Consider the following 20,847-nt stretch of genomic DNA (forward strand, 5'->3'; position numbering starts at 1 on the left):
GTTAGAGTGATAATGATAATTGTCTCATTTCACATCAGAATTTTGACTAGCAAAAATTCCATTTACAGGTGTCATCTGCTATAAGTAGCCAGTGTTATTTTATATTGTCAGTTTTTCTTTCCCCACTGACATATACAAATCAGATGGTGGAGTACAAACGCATGCTGAGAGGTTCAGATTTGCTTTCAATTTAGTACACAATGTAACAATTTGCTTTTTCTATCATCTATGACTTTGGAAGCTCTCAGTTCCTTTGTTCTGCATCCAAAATTGTTTAAAATCACCTTGCCTTTTAGTGCATAAAGGCAAGACATATCTTTTTGTTACTCTGCATTCTAGAAGGTTAACGCTACCAAACTGAAATCTACTGAATTGTACATTTTAATAAATTTTACAACGTATTTTGGGTTCTCCATTGACAGAACCTTGCAAATATAATTCATCTAAGATATAAATAACTTTACAGTAACTTGGAGACAATGTTAAGGATTCTATTTTTAAAAAATTCTTGTTTTCACAGTTTTCTTCTGCAATATGATGATGGTAACTTTGTGACAGGCTAGTAACTAACAAATTATACATCCTAAACTGTGGTCAAACTACTTAATAAAATGCTATCCATTGAATACTTCCTATGGGAAACCTAGGCATAGTGATTGTAAATTAACATTTTCCCCAATTTTGACTAAGAAAAAGGGAATTTAATGATTTAATTCTGCAGGGTACAAAGCACCTTGACCATTAAAGCTGGTGGCATATATCTCCTGTAGCAATTTCTGTACATTTTTACATATGCCTTTGAGACATTTGCTCAGACTGTAAAGTCAGATTAAAATATATGAATTCATTTCTCAATATTTTACTCATCTTTTGAAAGATTTCATCAGATTTAAACTTTATTATCAGTTGCCTCTTTGACAAATTCTAGTTAAAAGAAATTGAGAAATTATTATGGCTAATTATCAAATTATGGACTATATGATTCAATGCAATTTTTGTAACTAAATAGCAATTTACAGAGCTAATATTACCTTGCTTTACAAATAAAGCAAGTCATTAAAAATATGAGATAAATAAAAGCAAAAACCTGCAATCTGACTATATGCACTAATATGCTATCGGAGCTGGAATAAACCAGATAGCTCCAGTTCATCTCCAGCTTCTGGTTGAAAGCTGAGTTTTTCCATTTTAGTAAGTTAGTTGTGGCTAGGTCTATGGTTTAGGCCCTCTACCATCAGATTCTTTCACACACGCACACATACACACTCACTCACTTTACCTTAATATAGTTCTTGCAAAGCAACCTGAACAAGCACCTTTTAACATAAATTTGCATGTTATATTGTGTACTTTCTTATCAGTATTTTCTTCTGGTACAGAAGAAAAAAAATATACACCAGGCTTGTGACATTATGGGAGAGAAAAGAATTTTTTGTTTTTCTCATCAAATTCACTAAATTAGATCCTAGTAAGTATAGAGATATATTAAAATTAAACTGTTCTCAGAAATATGCCATAGATATTCACTAAGTGAAATATTAATCTAACACTGAGGCTATAATATATGGCTATACACACTTCACTACGTGCAAATAGACAACATTCTCCAGCTTCACCTGCAAGCTTCTTTCCTTAAACATACAACAAATGTATCAGAGTTGTTCTATGATTCTAGGTTATGTATTCCCATTCATATTAAAATGAAGAGTGCGTGCATCTCTCTCCTGTGTGCATATACCCACCAATAATTTCCAGTAGCAGTTGAACACGAATAAATTTCCTAACATAATATGATGCTGTGCAAAATATAGCAGAAGTTAACCATAGACTTTGCAATGAAAAAAAAATAACACTTGCTTTACAATACTTGTAAAAGTGATCTAATTCTATTTTGTCCTCTTAAAATTAAATAATATATATAAGATGATCAATGAAAAATATTTTAGGCACTCTGTTGAGCATACTACAGACTGTCATTTTAATTTTTAAAATAAACTAAATAAATTGCCTCTGAGCAGCAAACAATGGTCACTGATATTTTGATAAAGTTATTAAGTCCACCCAGACACCAGACCTTATATTCAGTAAAGATTTATTTGAAAAACAAATATTGAATAATTTATGATTTAAAGTGATTAGAATCAAGTTCAAGGGAAATATAAGCAAGTCATTTTTTCTCTAATGATTTGAAGTATACAAAGTTAAAACCTTATATATTTTTGTCAAAATAGTAATTATCCACAGTGACAGATGCTCCTCCCTACTTAATGGAGGGTCTCAAATTTTACTCTGCATTTCATTGGGAAGGAAATATCAAATTTTAAAATAGAATTAACTTGGGGAAAGGCATCAGTGCTGCAACTCTTAGCACCAAATGTTTTTTCTTGGAGCACCAAATGCTTTAAGGAAAACATTCCAAGTACCAAAGTTTTCAGATAGATAAATATTTATGGATCAAATCCATAAAGAACAGACATTGTTATGAAATATATATAGATGCCTTCAAAACTTTATTTCCAGGCAGAGTAGACACATAAGTTAGGAGTCATTTCCCACTTAATTGTTTTTGCAACCTTATGCAACACAAATGGATTATGGATAAAGACTTACTCTTTTATCCATAGAAAAGAAATTTTGACTGATATTATGTCCAAAAAATTAAATAGGAATTATTTCTCTATATAAATTATAAAACATTACTGAAATTATAGAAATGGCTTTATTTTCCTGGTTGAAAGTAGAGGTTTTCAATTTAGTGAGAAAGCAGTACTCTTTCAAGCAAAGTCCTCTCTCACTTGCTAGTTAGCCTAATCAGAGAAAATCATAACATAGATCTGATTGTCATCTTTCAGTGCAATGAATGTCCATCTGTCTTTGAACATTACAAATGGCACTTTTTTAGACTACATGTAGACCATTGCCTCTGTTTTCAATGACAACTCTTCCCAGTGGTGTTAGAACTGGAATTCCATATGGATGACAATCCACAGAGAGCTATTTTGTCATTGAGAGGCAGAGGTCTACTTACATGGCTTACATAGCAAAATATGAGTGTCATACAAATGCCAAATGATACTAAAGAAATTCGAAGTAACTATCAAAGAAACAGCCTTAGCTTCTAAGCATCCTTGATGCTCATAAATGCTATTTAGGGATGTGCACTGATCAAAAATGAAAAGTCAATTTAAGAAAATAGAAATAGGTCCTGACCCAGATGCAAATGTAGAATAAAGGTCTACAAGAACTCATTGGGTGTATATTTGGCTTCCAAGTCACACTTGCACACATGGATAATTACTGCCAATAGTATAATTTGTGAACATAAGGGACATTTTGGAACTCAATATAATTCTGTCTCAGAAACTAACCAGGACTATGACATATTCAACCAAATAAGGTTTGAGTTTATGTAGGCTTAAAGAAAATGGTAGCAGAGGCACAGGTAAAAATTTTATTTATGAATACGTAGACTCATGACTTTGGATCCAGCCAGCCAGTGACATAAATAAACTTGAGCAAAAGATTCAAGCTAGTAAATATACATGTGTGTGTGTGCATACATATATATATTTGTGTGTGTGAGTAAGGCTTCTTGGAGCAGTGCCACAATTCTGGACACCAACCAACAGAATCAATCCCGTCCTTTGAAATTTCCATTAAGAGCACAACAGGGATAATTACACTGGGTTGCTCCAAATCACTCTTTTCCATCTTGTGCACTCATGTGCCCACTAAATATGAAATGTTCGACTTCTCCCTTCCAACGTGATGGTTGTTGAACTTATTTTTAGTGTCATTTGATAAGCCTTTGTGCTCACAGAGAGACATCCCACTGACCCAGCCACTGGTCATTGTCTATACCAGTTCACATCAAAGCAGGCGCACTTTGTCAGGTTTCGAGTCGAATATCCATTTCCCATCTGAAATACAGTATCGAAAGTGACTAGATCATTTGAGCTTTTCTCTTCAGCTGCTGCCGTCTTCCTCCCCACAGTGTTTCCGCTCACACTAACATCATTTGGCACTGTCGACATGACACGATGGTAGGTTTTCTAAAACATTAGAATACATACATTTTCGATGTTGTGCAGTGGCCAATCCTCCTGAAAATTTAATTTTTAAATTGATGAATGGAGGTCTTTTCTTCTCTACTGAATCATATCCAAGGTAAAGTGCCTCCTCAAAATCCAAGTAATGCGCATACAGTAATAGGTCATTCAATGTCAGAAGGCATAAAAAAGATGAGCAAAATCTTCACAGGCTGCTGCTTGCTGTTGCCTTTAATTATATTAATTAAATTTTGAAATTTTCATGCAAAGAGAGTTGCTAGCTTGTGATGCTGAAGAGCCCTTGGAGACTTGGAGAAAGAAAAACCCTGAGCGGAAGCTTTGTGGTTATTGCTTCCTTTAAATTAAAAGCCAACAAAACTCCTAGGTATGTATACAGTTGTTAATGCTACATGCACTACTAAACCCTAAACATAGAAAAAGTGTAAATCTACCAATCACAGGGACAAGTTCTCAGTTCACGAATCCCTCACATTCCACTCAAGATCTCTGGTTAGAGGCTGTCTTCCTGTGGAATAACGCTCTATTAATTTTCTTCTTTTCCCGAGTGCATAATGAAAGAAAGGTGTCTTCAAAAACTAAAGGGCAAAATCTTGCTTGCTACCAATACCTTGAGGCATCCTGTCTACATTTTGTCATGCGTGTGCACTTTTCAGTGTTAAGAGTGACAAGATTTTCCAGGCAGAAGCTTCCCGTAAGGCACGTTGTCGGGGAACTTGGGAGGGTTTTGTAATCTGACAGAGCTATGAGGCAGTGGACTCCTTCATTTGCTTATCCTGGTGGGAAATTTCAAACTCTGTCTGTGGATACACAACCTCGCCTCGTAAAAACACAAGTGCCACGTTTCCGTGTTAAACACTCCTTCCTTCATTAAAGATCCATCATGGCCAGTGGTTTCATGGTTCCCATTTTGATATCAACTTCATGCTGTTGTTTTTTTATTTTTTCTCCCTTCTACACATTCATGCAAACTTTCTTCCATAAGCCATAGCGTGCAGATCAATATTCCTCTTCATTTTCAATGTCATGAATCATGAGTCACCTCTGTGTTTCATCGACTCCTGTGTAGACAGCAGAACAACTCTTTGAAAATATCTGGTGTGAGCAAAGCAGAAGGCAGAGAAAACGTTTCCTGACTGAGAGGAATAAAGCTGCTCTTCCAAAAACTTCTAAAATGCACTTATTTGTTTCTCATTTTGTTGGAAATCAGCAGTGTGAAGATGAACCATCTTCATACCTTCTTGGTCTTCTTCCTTTCCTTTTACTGAGACTGAACTCGGGAGAAGTTTATGCACCGGCCCTAGAAAAGAAACAAATGCTTATTATTTATTAAAGCAATTATAAAAAAAAGCATAAAAACAACTAGTTTTCCTACCATAATATAATAAACAATCAGCCAAGGTAAGGTCGCTGTTAAGATGAGACGTGAAGTCATAACTTTTTTTCCTTGAGTCAAAGCATTATGGCTCATTGAAGTATTTTCCATAGCAACTTCACCTACACAATTGTATGGTGACATTAGAGTGGAAAAATTCTTTGGAAAAGAGAAAGATTTTATTGCTATTTAAAGAATAGTGTTACGCCCTGGCTGGTGTAGCTCAGTGGATTGAGCGCGGGCTGCGAACCAGGCATCGCAGGTTCGATTCCCAGTCAGGGCACATGCCTAGGTTGTAGGCCATGGCACCCAGCAAACGCACATTGATATTTCTCCTCTCTCTCTCTGTCTCTCTCTCTCTCCCTTCCTTCCCCCTCTAAAAATTAAAAAAAAAAGAATAGTGTTACTACCCTAGCAATAAAAATATCAAAGTCACAACCTTGTATGTTTCTTTCTATAATGAATTTAAATGAAAATGTTCCTTTAGGCAACCTGGTGCTTCTAAAACTGATATAAAGTTGTTACTTCTAAAATGTATACATGAGGAGGGCATTTAAAGGAAGAGATGCCATCTCTTTATCATTCTCCTTTATAAAAGGCTTTTGCAAGACTTATTTGTGATGCTATCCATTGTTGTCAACTGGTTCTCACATGCGCACCACATTATGTATTCTCTCTAAAGGGTGACTGTTTATTTGCATTACACATTTCCAAAGAGACTTTGCTATTCCTATTCCTTAGTAGTTCGGTGAAGGCTATGGAGACACATTGTTTCATATGTAATTATAAATAATCTAAAATTTATTTGTAAACCAAGTTTCCAATTAGTGATAAAGGGTCCCCCTGCCCTTCCCTCTGCTTAGTATGACACTGTTGATACACTGTACTACATAAATCATGTCCAGATTCCTCAGCAGGCCAAATGCTAGCATACCACTTACTATTTTAGGGTCAAGATTATCACCCTATTGAGATTTTTATTTTTCTCATAATACCTGCTTTCTAATTTCAGATATTAGAACTTCTCTTTAATTCCCTCTAAATGTGAGCAATATGTTCATTTACAATACATGGCAATATTCAAAAGAAACAACAAACATTGTGAAAGAAGAAAATTTGAAATGTAAAAACAGGATTTTAGTCCATTTTCCTTTCAAAATGACTACTCAATAAATTTGAAAATTTTAGAAATGAGTGAAGTAAGAGAAGAACATAAAAGCCAATAGTTTTCATTAGCTTTTTGATTAGAAGATGAACATTCATCAAGTCTTTTAAATAATTTTGGAAACAACACTGTTACTATAATTGTCAATTTAATTAATTTATTTCTACAAATAATATTTGTGCAAAATGAAGTAGGAGAAAGTATAGAGAAGAGCATCTTAGAATGAGGTCAAAATTTGTTGGTAAATGCAATGGTCATAGGCCATGTTACTCACACTATATTTTTGTATAATCTAGAATCTTCAAATAAGATCTGTAGAATGAATATTAAGTGAAAATATACTCTTCTGCAGACTAGCTATTTATGTCACTAAATGCCATGAAAACATTAAAGACATTTTTATATGTATCCCTTTCTAAACTTTATTTTGCAAGGGAAACAAGTAGAAATCTGGCATAATTAATACATATTTGATCAAAGTAATAAGGCAGTGCTTCTAAGCCACAACAGTGTAACTAGACATGCCATGAGAAACAGATATTGACTATGTAATTTCAATAACGATGAACACTAAAACTATTACTTTCTGGCAATTTTCCAGAATCAAACAAATACATGAGGAATTATAACAGCAACAATATGAATTAATGATATCTTTTTCTTATGTATTTATGGACCAAAAAAGTAATTTTCTCTCTTCTGAAAAGTGTGGGCAAAGCAGTTATCAAGAATCTCTACTTTTACTTGAGGTTCATCACTAATTAATTGGGTATAGAGAGAAGGCTCCTTTTCTGACCACTTCTGTCATCAGATTAATCTTGGTGACTCTGATTCATTTACTTTAAGCAATTGGATAGTTTAAAAAGTGAGATTCACAGTTCACCTGAATTTTCATAACCACTTCAATGCCTAAATTATTCCAGACCTACATGATTTTCTATTTCATATGGTGTGGTTTAATTAAAGACATAGAAACTCAAAAGAAGAAAATGCTGTTGATTTTGATTGAGGTCCTTACTTCAATTCTTCCAAAGCTGAGGATTAAGTATTGGTTATCAGCTGCCAAATGTCTATAGATTCAAGTACCCAAAACCCCCTGCAAAATGCAGTATACACCCCCGTGTTTTAGTCACACTTACTAACAAAAACAACCACATGTCTTCTTCCCTCTAATCATGGACTTAGTGTTTTTTACTTTTATCAAGAGTTGTTAAGGTCTGGATGTACTTCCATTATACACAAATTAAAAAGTTGGTAACTTCGAGGAGTTTTGTTAAGCATTGCCTAATTCCCCCAGCTGTGGGGCTCCTTTCACCCAAATGCCCCATTGCATGTTCCCTGCAGCCAAATCACAACACGCCACTCAGACTTACTGACTGTGTGACCATGGGCAACATTCAACAGCTGTGTGCTTCAGTTTCTTCATCAGTAAAATTAAATCAGATGATTTACATCAGTAACCAGATGATTAAAAATTGGACCTATTCTTAGGACTGCTAAAAGGATTAAATGTACATATATGTGTATGTATATCTGTATATATATATACATCTGTATTTACATATATATAAAACTTAGAATACTGCCTGAGATATAATATATTCTCAGTGAAAAAACAGGTATTTATTATCCATCTTTCCTCTAACTGTTACTGCACAGTATCTAACATGGAACAGACTTGTGATAAATAATCACTTAGAAATAAATGTATGAATGAGGAATGTATAAATGAGTGAATACTAAATGACTAGATCTCAACTAGGGGAGGACCCAGACCTCAAATGTGCAAATACTGAATAAGTATGAATTTGAGAGAGAAAAAAAGGATTACAAAGGAGAAGAACTTAATGGTGGAAAAGGAGAGAAGCAAATATGGAGAAACAGAAGAGAGTAGCAGTAAGGAGAAAAGACAAAAAGGTATAATCAAGAAAAAAAGAGAAATTATTGGTCACAGGGAAAATTGTATTCAGTATTCCATCAGGTACCTCACTCCCAGGACTATTTCATGCCAGCTGCTAACATTAATTTACCAGAATATTCTAAAATCAAGGCAACACATGCTGGTTGTAAGTTGCTGTGATTTGGTGTCTGTGGCCCTTCAAATACTACTCAGTATCTTAAAAATCCATTGAGATGATGCTAATTATGTTCAAGGTCATGAGTGTTTGGGCTGTCACTGATACCATGGCAAGCAGTCTGTGCCAAAACTGTGCAGAGCAAGTTTTATTTGCAGAATATGGGGCAGGTCAAGGTTTACAAAACTCCATATCCTCATGCTTGCAATGCCTACACTCTAAAGGTATGTTATCAGGGTCACGAGCACAGCCATATAAAAGAGCTGAAACCTACAACTCATTAAAGAATTGTACAGAATAAAAAGTAGTAGTAGTTGCTAGTGTTCATTTTTCTTAGACTATTTTACTCTAATGATGAATAGTATGAATGCTGAAAAAATTTTAAGAAGTTAATTACATGGCTTAATAAAAACTATTCAATGTTACCTAAAAACATAGAAATATACATTGAGACATACATTTATAATTTTAATACCTTATTCTCCATATAGAGATTGATACTGGTATCAGGTAGGAGGACTATATAGTCTTTTGAATAAACCACTAAAAGTATAATGTGTTAAAATAGACGAACACAAGATTTCTGCTAGCAAGTGTTAAAACAAATGAGTAATATTATGCTTGTTGTATTTTACAAAATAATTTTAAAACTTTAAACTTCAGTAGAGTAAGTATATACAGGATAATATAACATATGGTATTATATTACAAATTATAATTAATAGGAACAAATATATAAAGTTAATTTTTTGAATTTTTAAATCAATATGTTTTCTAAATTTTCTTGACATAAAACCATGCATCTAAATGATGGACAGAATCAGAGCAGACTGTTGTGAGGCTTTGGGCAACCCCTATACTATGCCTTCCCATTAGATGATCAGTATGAATTTAATGTGCTTTGTGAGCCATTTGGTCATAAACAGCAACAGTAATGATACACAGTCAGTATAAACTTGAATTCAATTAGTATCTGAGGACTGCATTCGTTTAAAATGAACTATGAATTACAACATTCCTTGGGAATACAGCATTCCTTGGAGGCCATGAAATTATGTTAAATCTATTCATTTTGTATGACATAGGAGATTATGAGTAAAATTTCTTAGTATTTAAAGAAACTAGGTTTAGGCAGGACACACAAAATTGAACTCCTGACTTTAGAGCATAGCCAAACACTTTTAAAGAACGTTAACTTCAAATTGTGATAGCTTAGATATTGACTGACTAGGTTATAGTTTACTTTCCCATACATTAAAAAATCAATTAGGAAAATTAACTGTTAGCAAGGCTACTATGGCATGTAAAAATGTTTGTGACATATCAGAAGTCCATTCATATATTAGAATTTGACATCATTATATTATGGTCTTGGTATGACAACATTTTACATAATAAAAAATTATGGTTTGAAAGGACTAAAACTGCTTCCCTTTTAAGGCATGCTGTCTTGTGTAACCTTATATTAATCACATTACCTAATTAGTGAGCTTCCATGGCAAGAAAAAAGCTTCTGTGTATTGCTAGTGGAAGTATAAACTGGCAAAAACTATATAGTAAGCAGTGTATATAGTAATAGTTTTTAAAAGCTTATATTCATAATTGCCTCTGCAATTTCATGTCAGGATTCTGCACAACAAAATATCTAGACAAAGATTTAAAAATATTTACCACAGTGTTTTGATAATAATAAAACATAACCAGTCAATTTATATTTATTTCTGTCCAACAATCAGAATAATTAAATAATTATCTAGGTAAACATTGTGTAGCCATTAAAATAGAAAATTAAAAATGTAGGAAAATGGTAAGTGAAAAAATGCCAAATTATATATATATGTAATTGTTATTATGCAATATATATCTAAAGAGTAAAAGACAGCTAATGAACAATACACCAACATTCTATGAGTGGAATTGCATATGGTTTCTATTTTATGTATGTTCATATATTTGACAGTTTAGAAAATTAGTTTTTCAAAGAGTAAATTTAATCAGCAAAAATCCAACCCTTTCCAGACATCTGTATGTTTTTAAAAATCAGCCTAGGAACTAGTCCACTACTTACACCCAAAATCACCACCAACTACCACCTATGTCAAAGTTTCTCAGCACTCCTTGTTCCCATAGCTCAATGCGCACCAGTCCTGGGGTTGCATTTGACAGTTAACATCCTGATAAACCCATCTGGATGCAGTTTTACTCATGAGTGGATGAGCATGGAATTGTAGAAGCCAGTGATTAATACATCGTATAGTCCACAGTCAGCATTTTCATTTTCATGGTACACAATTCTAAGAGTTTACATAAAATACCTGTTCAAACATTTGTACAGTCACAATCAGTGATCTAATTTTTAAAATGTGGGTGTATGTGTGCATCTGTGTGTACACACAGCCTACTTCAAGCCCTGTGCATACTGGAGTTGAGTATATTTAAATAAAAATGTTATGGAAGCTCTTCCATTTTCTTTTTTTTTCTTTTTTTTAAATTTTAATCATTGTTCAAGTACAGTTTTCTCCCCCCTACTCCCATTCCAGCCCACCCACCCAACCCTCCCCCCTTCCCCCCCATTACCCCCCACCCCTAGTTTTTGTCCATGTGTCCTCCAAATTTGTTCCTGTAAACCCTACCCATTCCCCCGTGAAATTCCCTCTTCTCTCCCCTCTGGTCACTGTCAGACTATCCCCTATTTCAGTGTCTTTGGTTATATTTTGCTAGTTTTTTTTTTTGTTTTGTTGTTTAGATTCCTGTTAAAGGTGAGATCATGTGGTATTTGTCTTTCACTGCCTGGCTTGTTTCACTTAGCATAATGCTTTCCAGCTCCATCTATGCTGTTGCAAAGGGTATGAGCTCCTTCTTTCTTTCTGCTGCATAGAATTCCACTGTGTAAATGTACCATAGTTTTTTGATCCATTCATTTACTGATGGGCATCTAGGTTGCTTCCAGCACCTAGCTATTGTGAATTGTGCTGCTATGAACATTGGGATGCATAGGTTCTTTTGAATTGGTGTTTTAGTGTTCTTAGGATAGAGTCCCAGCAATGGAATTGCTGGGTCAAAAGGCAGATCCATTTTTAGTTTTCTGAGGAAGTTCCAAACTGCTTTCCATAGTGGTTGTACCAGTCTGCAGTCCCACCAACAGTGCACTACGGACCCCCTTTCTCCACAGCCTCTCCAACACTTGCCGTTTGTTGCTTTGTTTATGATGGCCATTCTGACTGGTGTGAAGTGGTATCTCATTGTGGTTTTAATCTGCATCTCTCTGATGGCTAGCGGTATTGAGCATCGTTTCATGTGTCTTTGGATTTTCTATGTGTCCTCCTTGGAGAAGTGTCTGTTCAAACCCTTTGCCCATTTTTTAATTGGGTTACTTGTCTTCTTAGAGTGGAGTCGTGTAAATTCTTTATATATTTTGGAGATTAAACCCTTGTCTGAGGTATCATTGGCAAATATGTTTTCCCATACAGTTGGTTCTCTTTTTATTTTGATACTGTTTTCTTTATCTGTGCAAAAGCTTTTAATTTTGATGAGGTCCCATTTGTTTATTCTTTCCTTTATGTCCCTTGCTCTAGGAGACAAGTCAGTAAAAAAGTTTCTGCGTGAAATATCTGAGATTTTCCTACCTACATTCTCTTCTAGGACTTTAATGGTGTCACATTTTATATTTAAGTCTTTTATCCACCTTGAATCTATTTTTGTATAAGGTGTAAGTTGGTGCTCGAGTTTCATTTTTTTGCGTGTAGCTGTCCAGTTCTCCCAACACCATTTGTTGAAGAGGCTATTTTTATTCCATTTTATGTTGCTGCTTCCTTTGTCAAATATTAATTGACCGTAGAGGCTTGGGTTTATTTCTGGGGAAGCTCTTCCATTTTCATACCACATCAGACCTCCTAACCACATGCCCAGTACCTAGGACATATATTTCTCTATTCAATCAACAACAAAAAAATATGCAACTCCAGGCACTTATTAGTAATAACTGTGGAATTCTTTCTCTCCCAATCAGTTGGCAAAAACTACCTTTGAGAGGGAAGTTCTAAGTGAATCTACCTCTGCAGTTCAGTGTTTTTCTCACACTGCAGTCCACAAAGCCCTGTGGGCTCTCCATGGTGTCTTGGGGGCACTGTGGCTGGAGTGGCACACAAGGGAGCCAGTAGCCACTGCAAGCCTCCAATCCTAATCCAACCCGAGAAGCTCCACTCTCATCTACCCTTTAAAATTGCAATTCGGTATAAGACTTTTTGGTTTGCACTAAAATTGTAGTTTAATAACTATGATTCAGGATACTCATGCCTATGGTAAGCCAGCTCGCCACTAATCTATTTACCTAGGCTTGGTTTCTTTATTTCTCTTTAGAAATGCCTTCCTAGGTTTATGACAACATTATAGCATTCACTTCAACTTTTGGTCATGTGAAGAGAATTTTGCATTTTGGAAAGGTGCTATTGAGGACACTCATATTAAGGGATCAATTCTTAGAGTTCAGAGCTAGCTAGAAGAAAAGCTTGTCACTTTTGGTAAGCTCGTGTGTTTTCTTCTTATTATATAATGGCAACTGTATAAGTCAGTCTTCTCTTTGTGCCTTGGCTTTCAAAAAGCTCAGATTTACATGATGTTCTAAAAGCAATTGCATCTATAAGATTGCATTGGGTAGTGTGGGCATTTTAGTGATATTAATTTTTTCTATCCATGAACACAGTATGTGCTTCCACTTATTTGAATCTTCTTCAATTTCTTTCTTCAGCATGATAATTTTCTGAGTACAGGTCTTTTACATTCTTGGCTCTGTTTATTCCTAGGTATTTAATTATTTTTGAAGCAATTGTGAATGGGTTTTCTTAATCTCCTGTACTGGTAGTCCAGTATTAGCATATAAAAATGCAACTGATTTCTGGATATTAAATTTTGCATCCTGCTACTTTACTGAATTCATTTATCAATTCTAGTAGTTTCCTGGTAGATCTTTAGGGATCTCTATATACGGTGTCACAATGACAATTTTACTTCCTCCTTTCCAATCTGGATGCCTTTTGTGTCTTTTTCTTATCTGATTGCTATGGCCTGCAGTTCCAGTACAATATTGAATAAAAGAGATGAAAGCAAACATTCCTGTCTTGTTCATGATCTTAAGGGGAATGCTTGTAGTTTTTGCCCACTGAGTGTGATGCTGGCAGTGGGTCTGTCATATATGTCCTTTATTATGTGTATGTACGTTCCCTCTATTCCCACATTGCTGAAAGTTTGTATCATAAATCAGTGCTGGATTTTATAAATGCTTTTTCTGCATCTATTGATACGATCATGTGGCTTTTACCTTTTCTTTTGTTTATATAGTGTATCATGTTTACTGATTTGAGAATGTTGCATCAAACTTGCATCCCTGGAATAACTCTCACTTGATCATGGTATATGATCTTTTTGATATACTGCTGTATTCTGTTTGCTAATATTCTGTTGAGGGTTTTAGCATCTACGTTCATCAGGGATATTGGCCTATGATTCCACTTCTAGGAATTTATCTGAAAATACCTGAAATACTAATTCAAAAGAATGTAAGCACCCCTGTGTTCAATGCAGTGTTATTTATAATAGCCAAGATTTGGAAGCAGCCCAAGTGTCCACCAGTAGATGGGTGGATAAAACAACTATAGTGCATTTACACAATAGAACACTACTTGGCTGCATAAAAGAAGAAAATTTGCCCTGGTTGGCATAGCTCAGTGGATTGAGCACGGGCTGGGAACCAAAGTGTCCCAGGTTCGATTCCCAGCCAGGGTACATTCCTGGGTTGCAGGCCATAACCCCCAGCAACCACACATTGATGTTTCTCTCCGTCTCTCTCTCTCTCTCTCTCTCTCTCTCTCTCTCTCTCTCTCTCTCTCCCTCCCTCCCTTCCCTCCCTAAAAATAAATAAATAAAATCTTTAAAAAAAAAAAAGAATCACTTTAAAAAAAAATGAAGAAAATTTTACCCTTTGTGACAGCAAGGATAGACCTGGAGAACATTATGCTAAGTGAAATAAGCCAGTCAGAGAAAGACAAATAACATATGATTTCAGTCATACATGGAATCTAATGAACAAACTGAACTAATAAGCACAATAGAGACAGACTCACAGATAGAGAGAAGGCTGACAGCTCTAAGGGAGGAGAGGAGTTTGGGGGGTGGAGGGACTAAGCAAAAAAGAGAAAGGACTCATGGACACAGGCCATAGTGTGGTGATTGTGGAGGGAAGGGGGCTGGGTGGATGTGAAAGAGGGTGTATAAGGGGGATAAGTGGTAATGGAAAAAATAAAATAAAAAAAGAAATTCTTTCCTCTTGGCTCAACTGATGGCCTCTTCTACAGCCATAAAAATATAAAAACTAAAATAAAAAAATAAGAGCAATTGCTACCCTTAGTGTACATTTTCTGGTATAGCTACATATTGACTTTGGCCCATGATTTTTTACTCTGTTTTTATTCTAAATTATTACTGTGTATTTTTAACAGTACTTATTTAAAAGTAGACTAGGTATAAGTAAATGTGAATTAGTATTTCCTTCTTCCTTAATTCTTTTTTAAAGATTTTTTACTTATTTATTTTTAGAGAGAGAGGGAGGGAGAAAGAGAGGGAAAGACACATCAATGTGAGAGAGATATATTGATGAGTTGCCTCTCATACTCACCCTGACCAGGGACCAAACCTGCAACCCAGGCATGTGCCCTGACTGGGAAATGAACTGGTGACCTTTCGGTTTCCAGGCTGGCTATTTCTTATAAATCCCCAAATTCATCTAAACCTCTAAAAAGCTCCAATAAATATATTACCTCAACTTCTACATTACACAAACAGATCATACCATGTCTATCTCCCTTCTCTGTTGCCTTTTCTAATTCTAGTAGGACTTATAGTACATTGCAGATAGCTGATTTCAAATGATGATAAAATTGAACTTAGCCCAAACTAAGTTAACATAGGTAATGAATATGAACTTGAGGTTTATACATGAAAACATGTTGCAACTATACTGTTCTTAAAATCCTGCATTCTTTTGCAAGAATAAATCTACCTAGGTCTGAAGACTGCATGAGTAACTTGATTTTCTTAAGTTGCTAGGAAAAATAAGACAATATTACTCTTTATAAACTAGAAATGTATTAACATTCCAATTGATCTTTTAAAGTAGAGCTCTGTGCAGAAGCTTTACCCCATTACTCACTTTCTCTCAGTATAAAAAGAACAGAATGTACCAAGGGTAGATTACCAGCGAAACTCTAGTCATGGCAAAGGCTAAATTCACAATTAGAATCTGTCAGTGTTAACTTCACTTAAGTCATTTTCAAGCAATAACAAGTGTCTATTAGAATAAAAAGTTCACTGGCATTGCTTTGGAAACCAATGTTGATGCAATGCCTTCTCTTGGGTCTCATAATAAGTAGGAATTAGAAGTTGATGTCCAAAAGAAAACTGTCTGGTTCTGTTACTGCTCTGCAGTGAACCAAACAAAGAGATGAAAACAAGACAACAGTAGGAACTGACATATTCACTGCTGGTTAAGAATATAGACCCCAAGTCTGTTGCAATATTCGGAAACTGACTTCACCCATTCCTTTTCACTGTGGCCAGTAAGAGTAGCATTAACCAGAGAAAGTGTCATGTTTCCATCTCTTCATTAAAATTCTGCTGGCATTAACACTTGCAAGCTCCTTTACTAGCTTTCTGTTCAGGATATATTTCACTGCTAAAACCTTTATAGTATTATGCTCACCTCATAAATATCCATTGACAAGCTGAAGCATACAACTGCACTTTAGTTTAGACTTTTCAAACATAGATAGATGATTTACTTATATTCTCACCTCAGAGAGAGTTTACTAAACCTTCATGTTCTGTGCAATAGTAAATAATGATTCAAATTTAAAATTGTATACAAAGCACAGATACAAAAGAAATACACAAAAGACAATTTAAAAGGAAATTTCTAGGAAAACCCAAATATCAGGCACAAATGCCAACTTGAGGACATAATAGGTTTTTTGAATAGATATTTTCTGTAGCTACGGGAGAGAGAGCACACACTATCATCTTTCTCTTTTATACATATGACATACATTTAAGAGATCTATCAGTATGTGTGATATATACAGAGATTTATATATAAATTATTATGTAAAATATGAGAGAATCTGTGCTATCTTCTGCTAAAAATAATAATAAATCTGCAAGATTTTGAGTTCAGGTATAAATTCCACATACTCTCTTCTGACGGATGTCCAATATATAAACGTCCCATTTCACCATGGAGGCCACATACCATACAGATATTTAGTAGATGTTATGAAGGAAACTGCTGAGTTTGCCTGACAATTGACTTTCAATTTTTTCCTTTGTGTTCTGTTATGACACCTGCAAAATTGTAGTAACTCTACATATACTGTTAACATTTATTTTGCACGTATTCAAGTCTCTTAATTTTTTTTTGAAATTCAGGCATATAATGGGATGTTAATGAAACACATAACCCATACCTTATAATAATAATATAAGAAATTGACCCCTCTAGTTTATTGCTTTCAAATTATATATACATATATATGGAGAGACAAAGAGAGAGTGAGTTAGAGTTCTCCACAAATCACTGGTGGCAATACCTTCTCTTGCACCTCATCATAAGTTACAACAAAAAGTAGATGCCCAATAGAGATACATACATAAAATCAGGAAAGAATTACACATATCTTTTTAGTTGGTTAGCTTTTTTATTTTTGGTTTGGGCACCTCATAGGCAGTACAGGAATAATCTCCTTCTTCCTTATCTTAGAGTACTATTTATGCCTTAGGTTTTAAACCAATAGTTTATAAACTATTTAAAAATTCAACTTATAGAAAAACAGAAGTTTTGCACATGCACATTGTGGCATTACTGGTATTAATAAAAGGTTGAAAACAACCCAAATATCCCTAAGTAGGGATAAGATGAATAGTCCATAAAAATCAGATAGATAATGAAATGTTATAAATAATATACAGCTGTTGAAACAAATGAGAAAAATCTGTGTATATTACTGTGAAGTGATGATCAAGATGTATTGGGTAAACAGTCAAGGTGCATCTATTACACACATGATGCTATATTTTCTATTACAAAAAAGGAAATTGGACTAGAAGTAATGTATTCTATTTTCAAAGAAAAAAACAACAAAATTTGTTTTGAAAACAAAATCAGTGAAATAGAGGAGCATTTAAATATCTTTGAATAGATCTTGTTATATGCTATTAAATGCAAAGATGCAAATATTTTATATTTGCAAAAAAGTTATGTAATCAAATCACATAACCTTTAGTCTATAGACTAAAACAGCCTTTTCTAAGTTCAAGGCAGACCCCTTGAACTTAGCAAAGTTCTTAGAAAAGCAAAGAAAATGGCAGGAAAGCTGAGAGAGACCACATCATAGCACATCAGGTTTTCCTTAAAATCAAGGAAATAGTCAACTGAAGTCTGGGAGAAATAAAGGAGGGCAGAGAAATATTTCTTTCTTCAAAAACACATGGAGTTTTCCCCAGGGGAAAGGGAACAGCTTACTGAAACTTTGGGCATGGCAAGAGTAATGAGAAAATTAGCCCTGTGACAACTGCCTTTTGAAACCTGGGAGCAGGAGAACTGAGAAAGATTTCTCTACAGCTCATGCGTACTTCTGAGAGTGCAAGGGATTGGCAGTGCAAGGCTATAGGCAGGAATCAATATAAAAATAGGTATCTCAAGGTACAAAAAGTAGTAGGGGCTGGTGAGACAGGTGTTCAGGATCTTGAAAGTAAAGAGAATTTGGATGCAACACAAGAAGCTCAGAGGTGGCAGAGAGAGAGAGAGAGCATGAGCACTTTGATGAAAGGAAATCTATAATTCTGCTCTCAAAATTTTGACAGTAATGAACAAAAATAACTAAGATGGCAAGATACCAAGAACTAGCCCAACTGCAAATGAGCAACATGTCAGATGGAGTGTTATATATGTTTCTAGAGGTAAATACCATCTAAATTAGTTCCAATTTTTATGTACAATGCCTGGCATAAAAATAAAAAATTATGGTATACAAAAAAATTACGGACCATAATTTATGGGGAACAGAATTAAGCAAATTTACAGTTAATAGACAAGACTTTAAAATAACTGTGATAGAAATATTTAAAGTTCTAGGGAGAAAAATGTATAACACATAAAATATGGTGAATTTCAGCAAAAATATACAAATTATAAATTAGAATGAAAAGAAGGATAGAGAAGAAAATGACAAATCAGGAATAATTTTTTGTTCATGTAAATTAGACTGGACACAGCAGAAGAAAAATTCATTAAAGTTGAAGGTACGAGTACAGAAACTGTTCAAATTGAAAAACAAAGAAAAAAAACTAAAGAGAATCTGAAACTTGTGGGACAACACATAATGGTCTGTTATAGGAGTAATTGATGTTACAGAAGGAGAAGAGAAATAATGGAGCAGAAGGAAAATTGGAATCATTATGACTGAGACCTTCTTAGAATTGATAAAAAGCATAAATATACAGATCAAAGAAACTTAGTGACCCTCAAGCAGAATAACGATATAGAAAACTGTATCAAAGAATATATAGTAAAACATATTCAAATCAAAGAATACCATAAAAGCATACCTCTCTGTCCTTCATCATCATATCCCAAGACATACAAATACTTCTCAATTTACAGTGGGGTTATGTTCCAATAAGCCCACGGCAAGTTGAAAATATCATTAATCAAGTATGCATTTAATACACCTAACTACTAAACATCATAGCATAGCTTACCTTCAACATGCTTAGAACACTCACATTAGTCTACAGTTGGGCAAAATCCTCTAAAACAATAAATACACTGTAGAGGTCACTTGTTTACCCTTGTAATCTCATGACTGACTAGGAGCTTCTGCTCATTACTACAGCCCAGCATCACGAGAGAGTATTGTACTACATATCACTAGCCCAAAGATCAAAAATCAAAATTTGAATTATGGTTTACACTGAATGCATATTGCTTCTGCACCACCATAAAGAAAAAAAAATCACTAGTTGAACCATTGTAAACTGGGGTCCATCTGTATGCAGAGAAAACATTTACAGGCATGACAGCCAACATTGTATATGAAACAATGGAAGATGCAAGACAATGGAACTCCCTAAAATGCTAAATGAGCAGTGGGAGTCAATCTAAATTTCCATATCCAAAAAAAATTATTTAAAAATGTAGGCAAATAAAGACATTTTAAGAGAAGTAAACCTAACAATTTACCTGCAATAGCCTTCAACAACCATAAGTGCTAGCAGCAATAGACTTCAACAACAATATGTGCCAGTAGAAGTTATTGAAGCTGAAGGAAAAGACACTAGATGGAAGCTTAGATTTACAAAAAGAAATAAACAAAAAAAAATTAAATATGTGAATAAGAAATATAAATAGGGAAAAGAAATAAAACTTTATGACATCATTGATTAGTTAAAGCAAAAAGTGGTAATATATTATTAACTTACAACATATATAGAAGTAAAATACATGACATTAAGAGTGCACAGAGCTGGAAGAACAAATGGAAATTAGGCCACTATAATGTTTATTTATTTTTCTTAAATTAGTATCATATTTGATGGTATATTGTGAAATATTAAAGAAGCATATTGTTAAAGCAACCACTAAAGCATATCTAAAGCAACCACTAAAAATGGTACAGAGATATAACTGAAAAAATTAGAGTACATGGATTACAATAAAATGCTATGTTAACACAAAACAGGCAGAAAACAGAAGATCAAAAAATGGACAGGACAAATAGAAATCAAGTACAGTAGACAGAACTGGAAATAAACTGAAACAAAGCAATTGGATACATTGGAAAAGAACTATGTCAGGTGACTTAAGACAGTCTGCATACTAATAACAATATAAAAGTAAGTAGAGCAGCAAATAAATCTTTTATTTTATTCATTATTCTTAATTTTATGAATACCATTTTATTATCAATTTTTAGCTATATATATTATAGAGTAGAGCAAATAAGTAGGTACTTTAATATTGTTAAAGCCAAAATTTCTCATGTAAGAGCAAAGAGATACAAGTATAAATTCAAAAATATTCGGTAAGATCCCCTAATGCTGTTAGAATTTAAAATATAA

At 34.3% G+C, this 20,847-nt stretch overlaps 1 protein-coding gene across 1 annotated transcript in view; it reads right to left on the minus strand.

Moving 5' to 3' along the window:
• Positions 1-2,074: 2,074 nt before the first annotated feature.
• Positions 2,075-20,847, minus strand: part of ANTXR2 (ANTXR cell adhesion molecule 2) — a 154,658-nt gene continuing 135,885 nt past the window's right edge. Inside the window, exon 17 of the mRNA XM_028505607.2 lies at positions 2,075-5,367. Coding sequence (XP_028361408.1) covers positions 5,329-5,367 — 39 coding nt within the window. The 3' untranslated portion in view covers positions 2,075-5,328. The remainder of the gene's footprint in view (positions 5,368-20,847) is intronic.

Source organism: Phyllostomus discolor, chromosome 1, assembly GCF_004126475.2.
Source record: "Phyllostomus discolor isolate MPI-MPIP mPhyDis1 chromosome 1, mPhyDis1.pri.v3, whole genome shotgun sequence".
Taxonomy (NCBI): Eukaryota; Metazoa; Chordata; class Mammalia; order Chiroptera; family Phyllostomidae; genus Phyllostomus; species Phyllostomus discolor.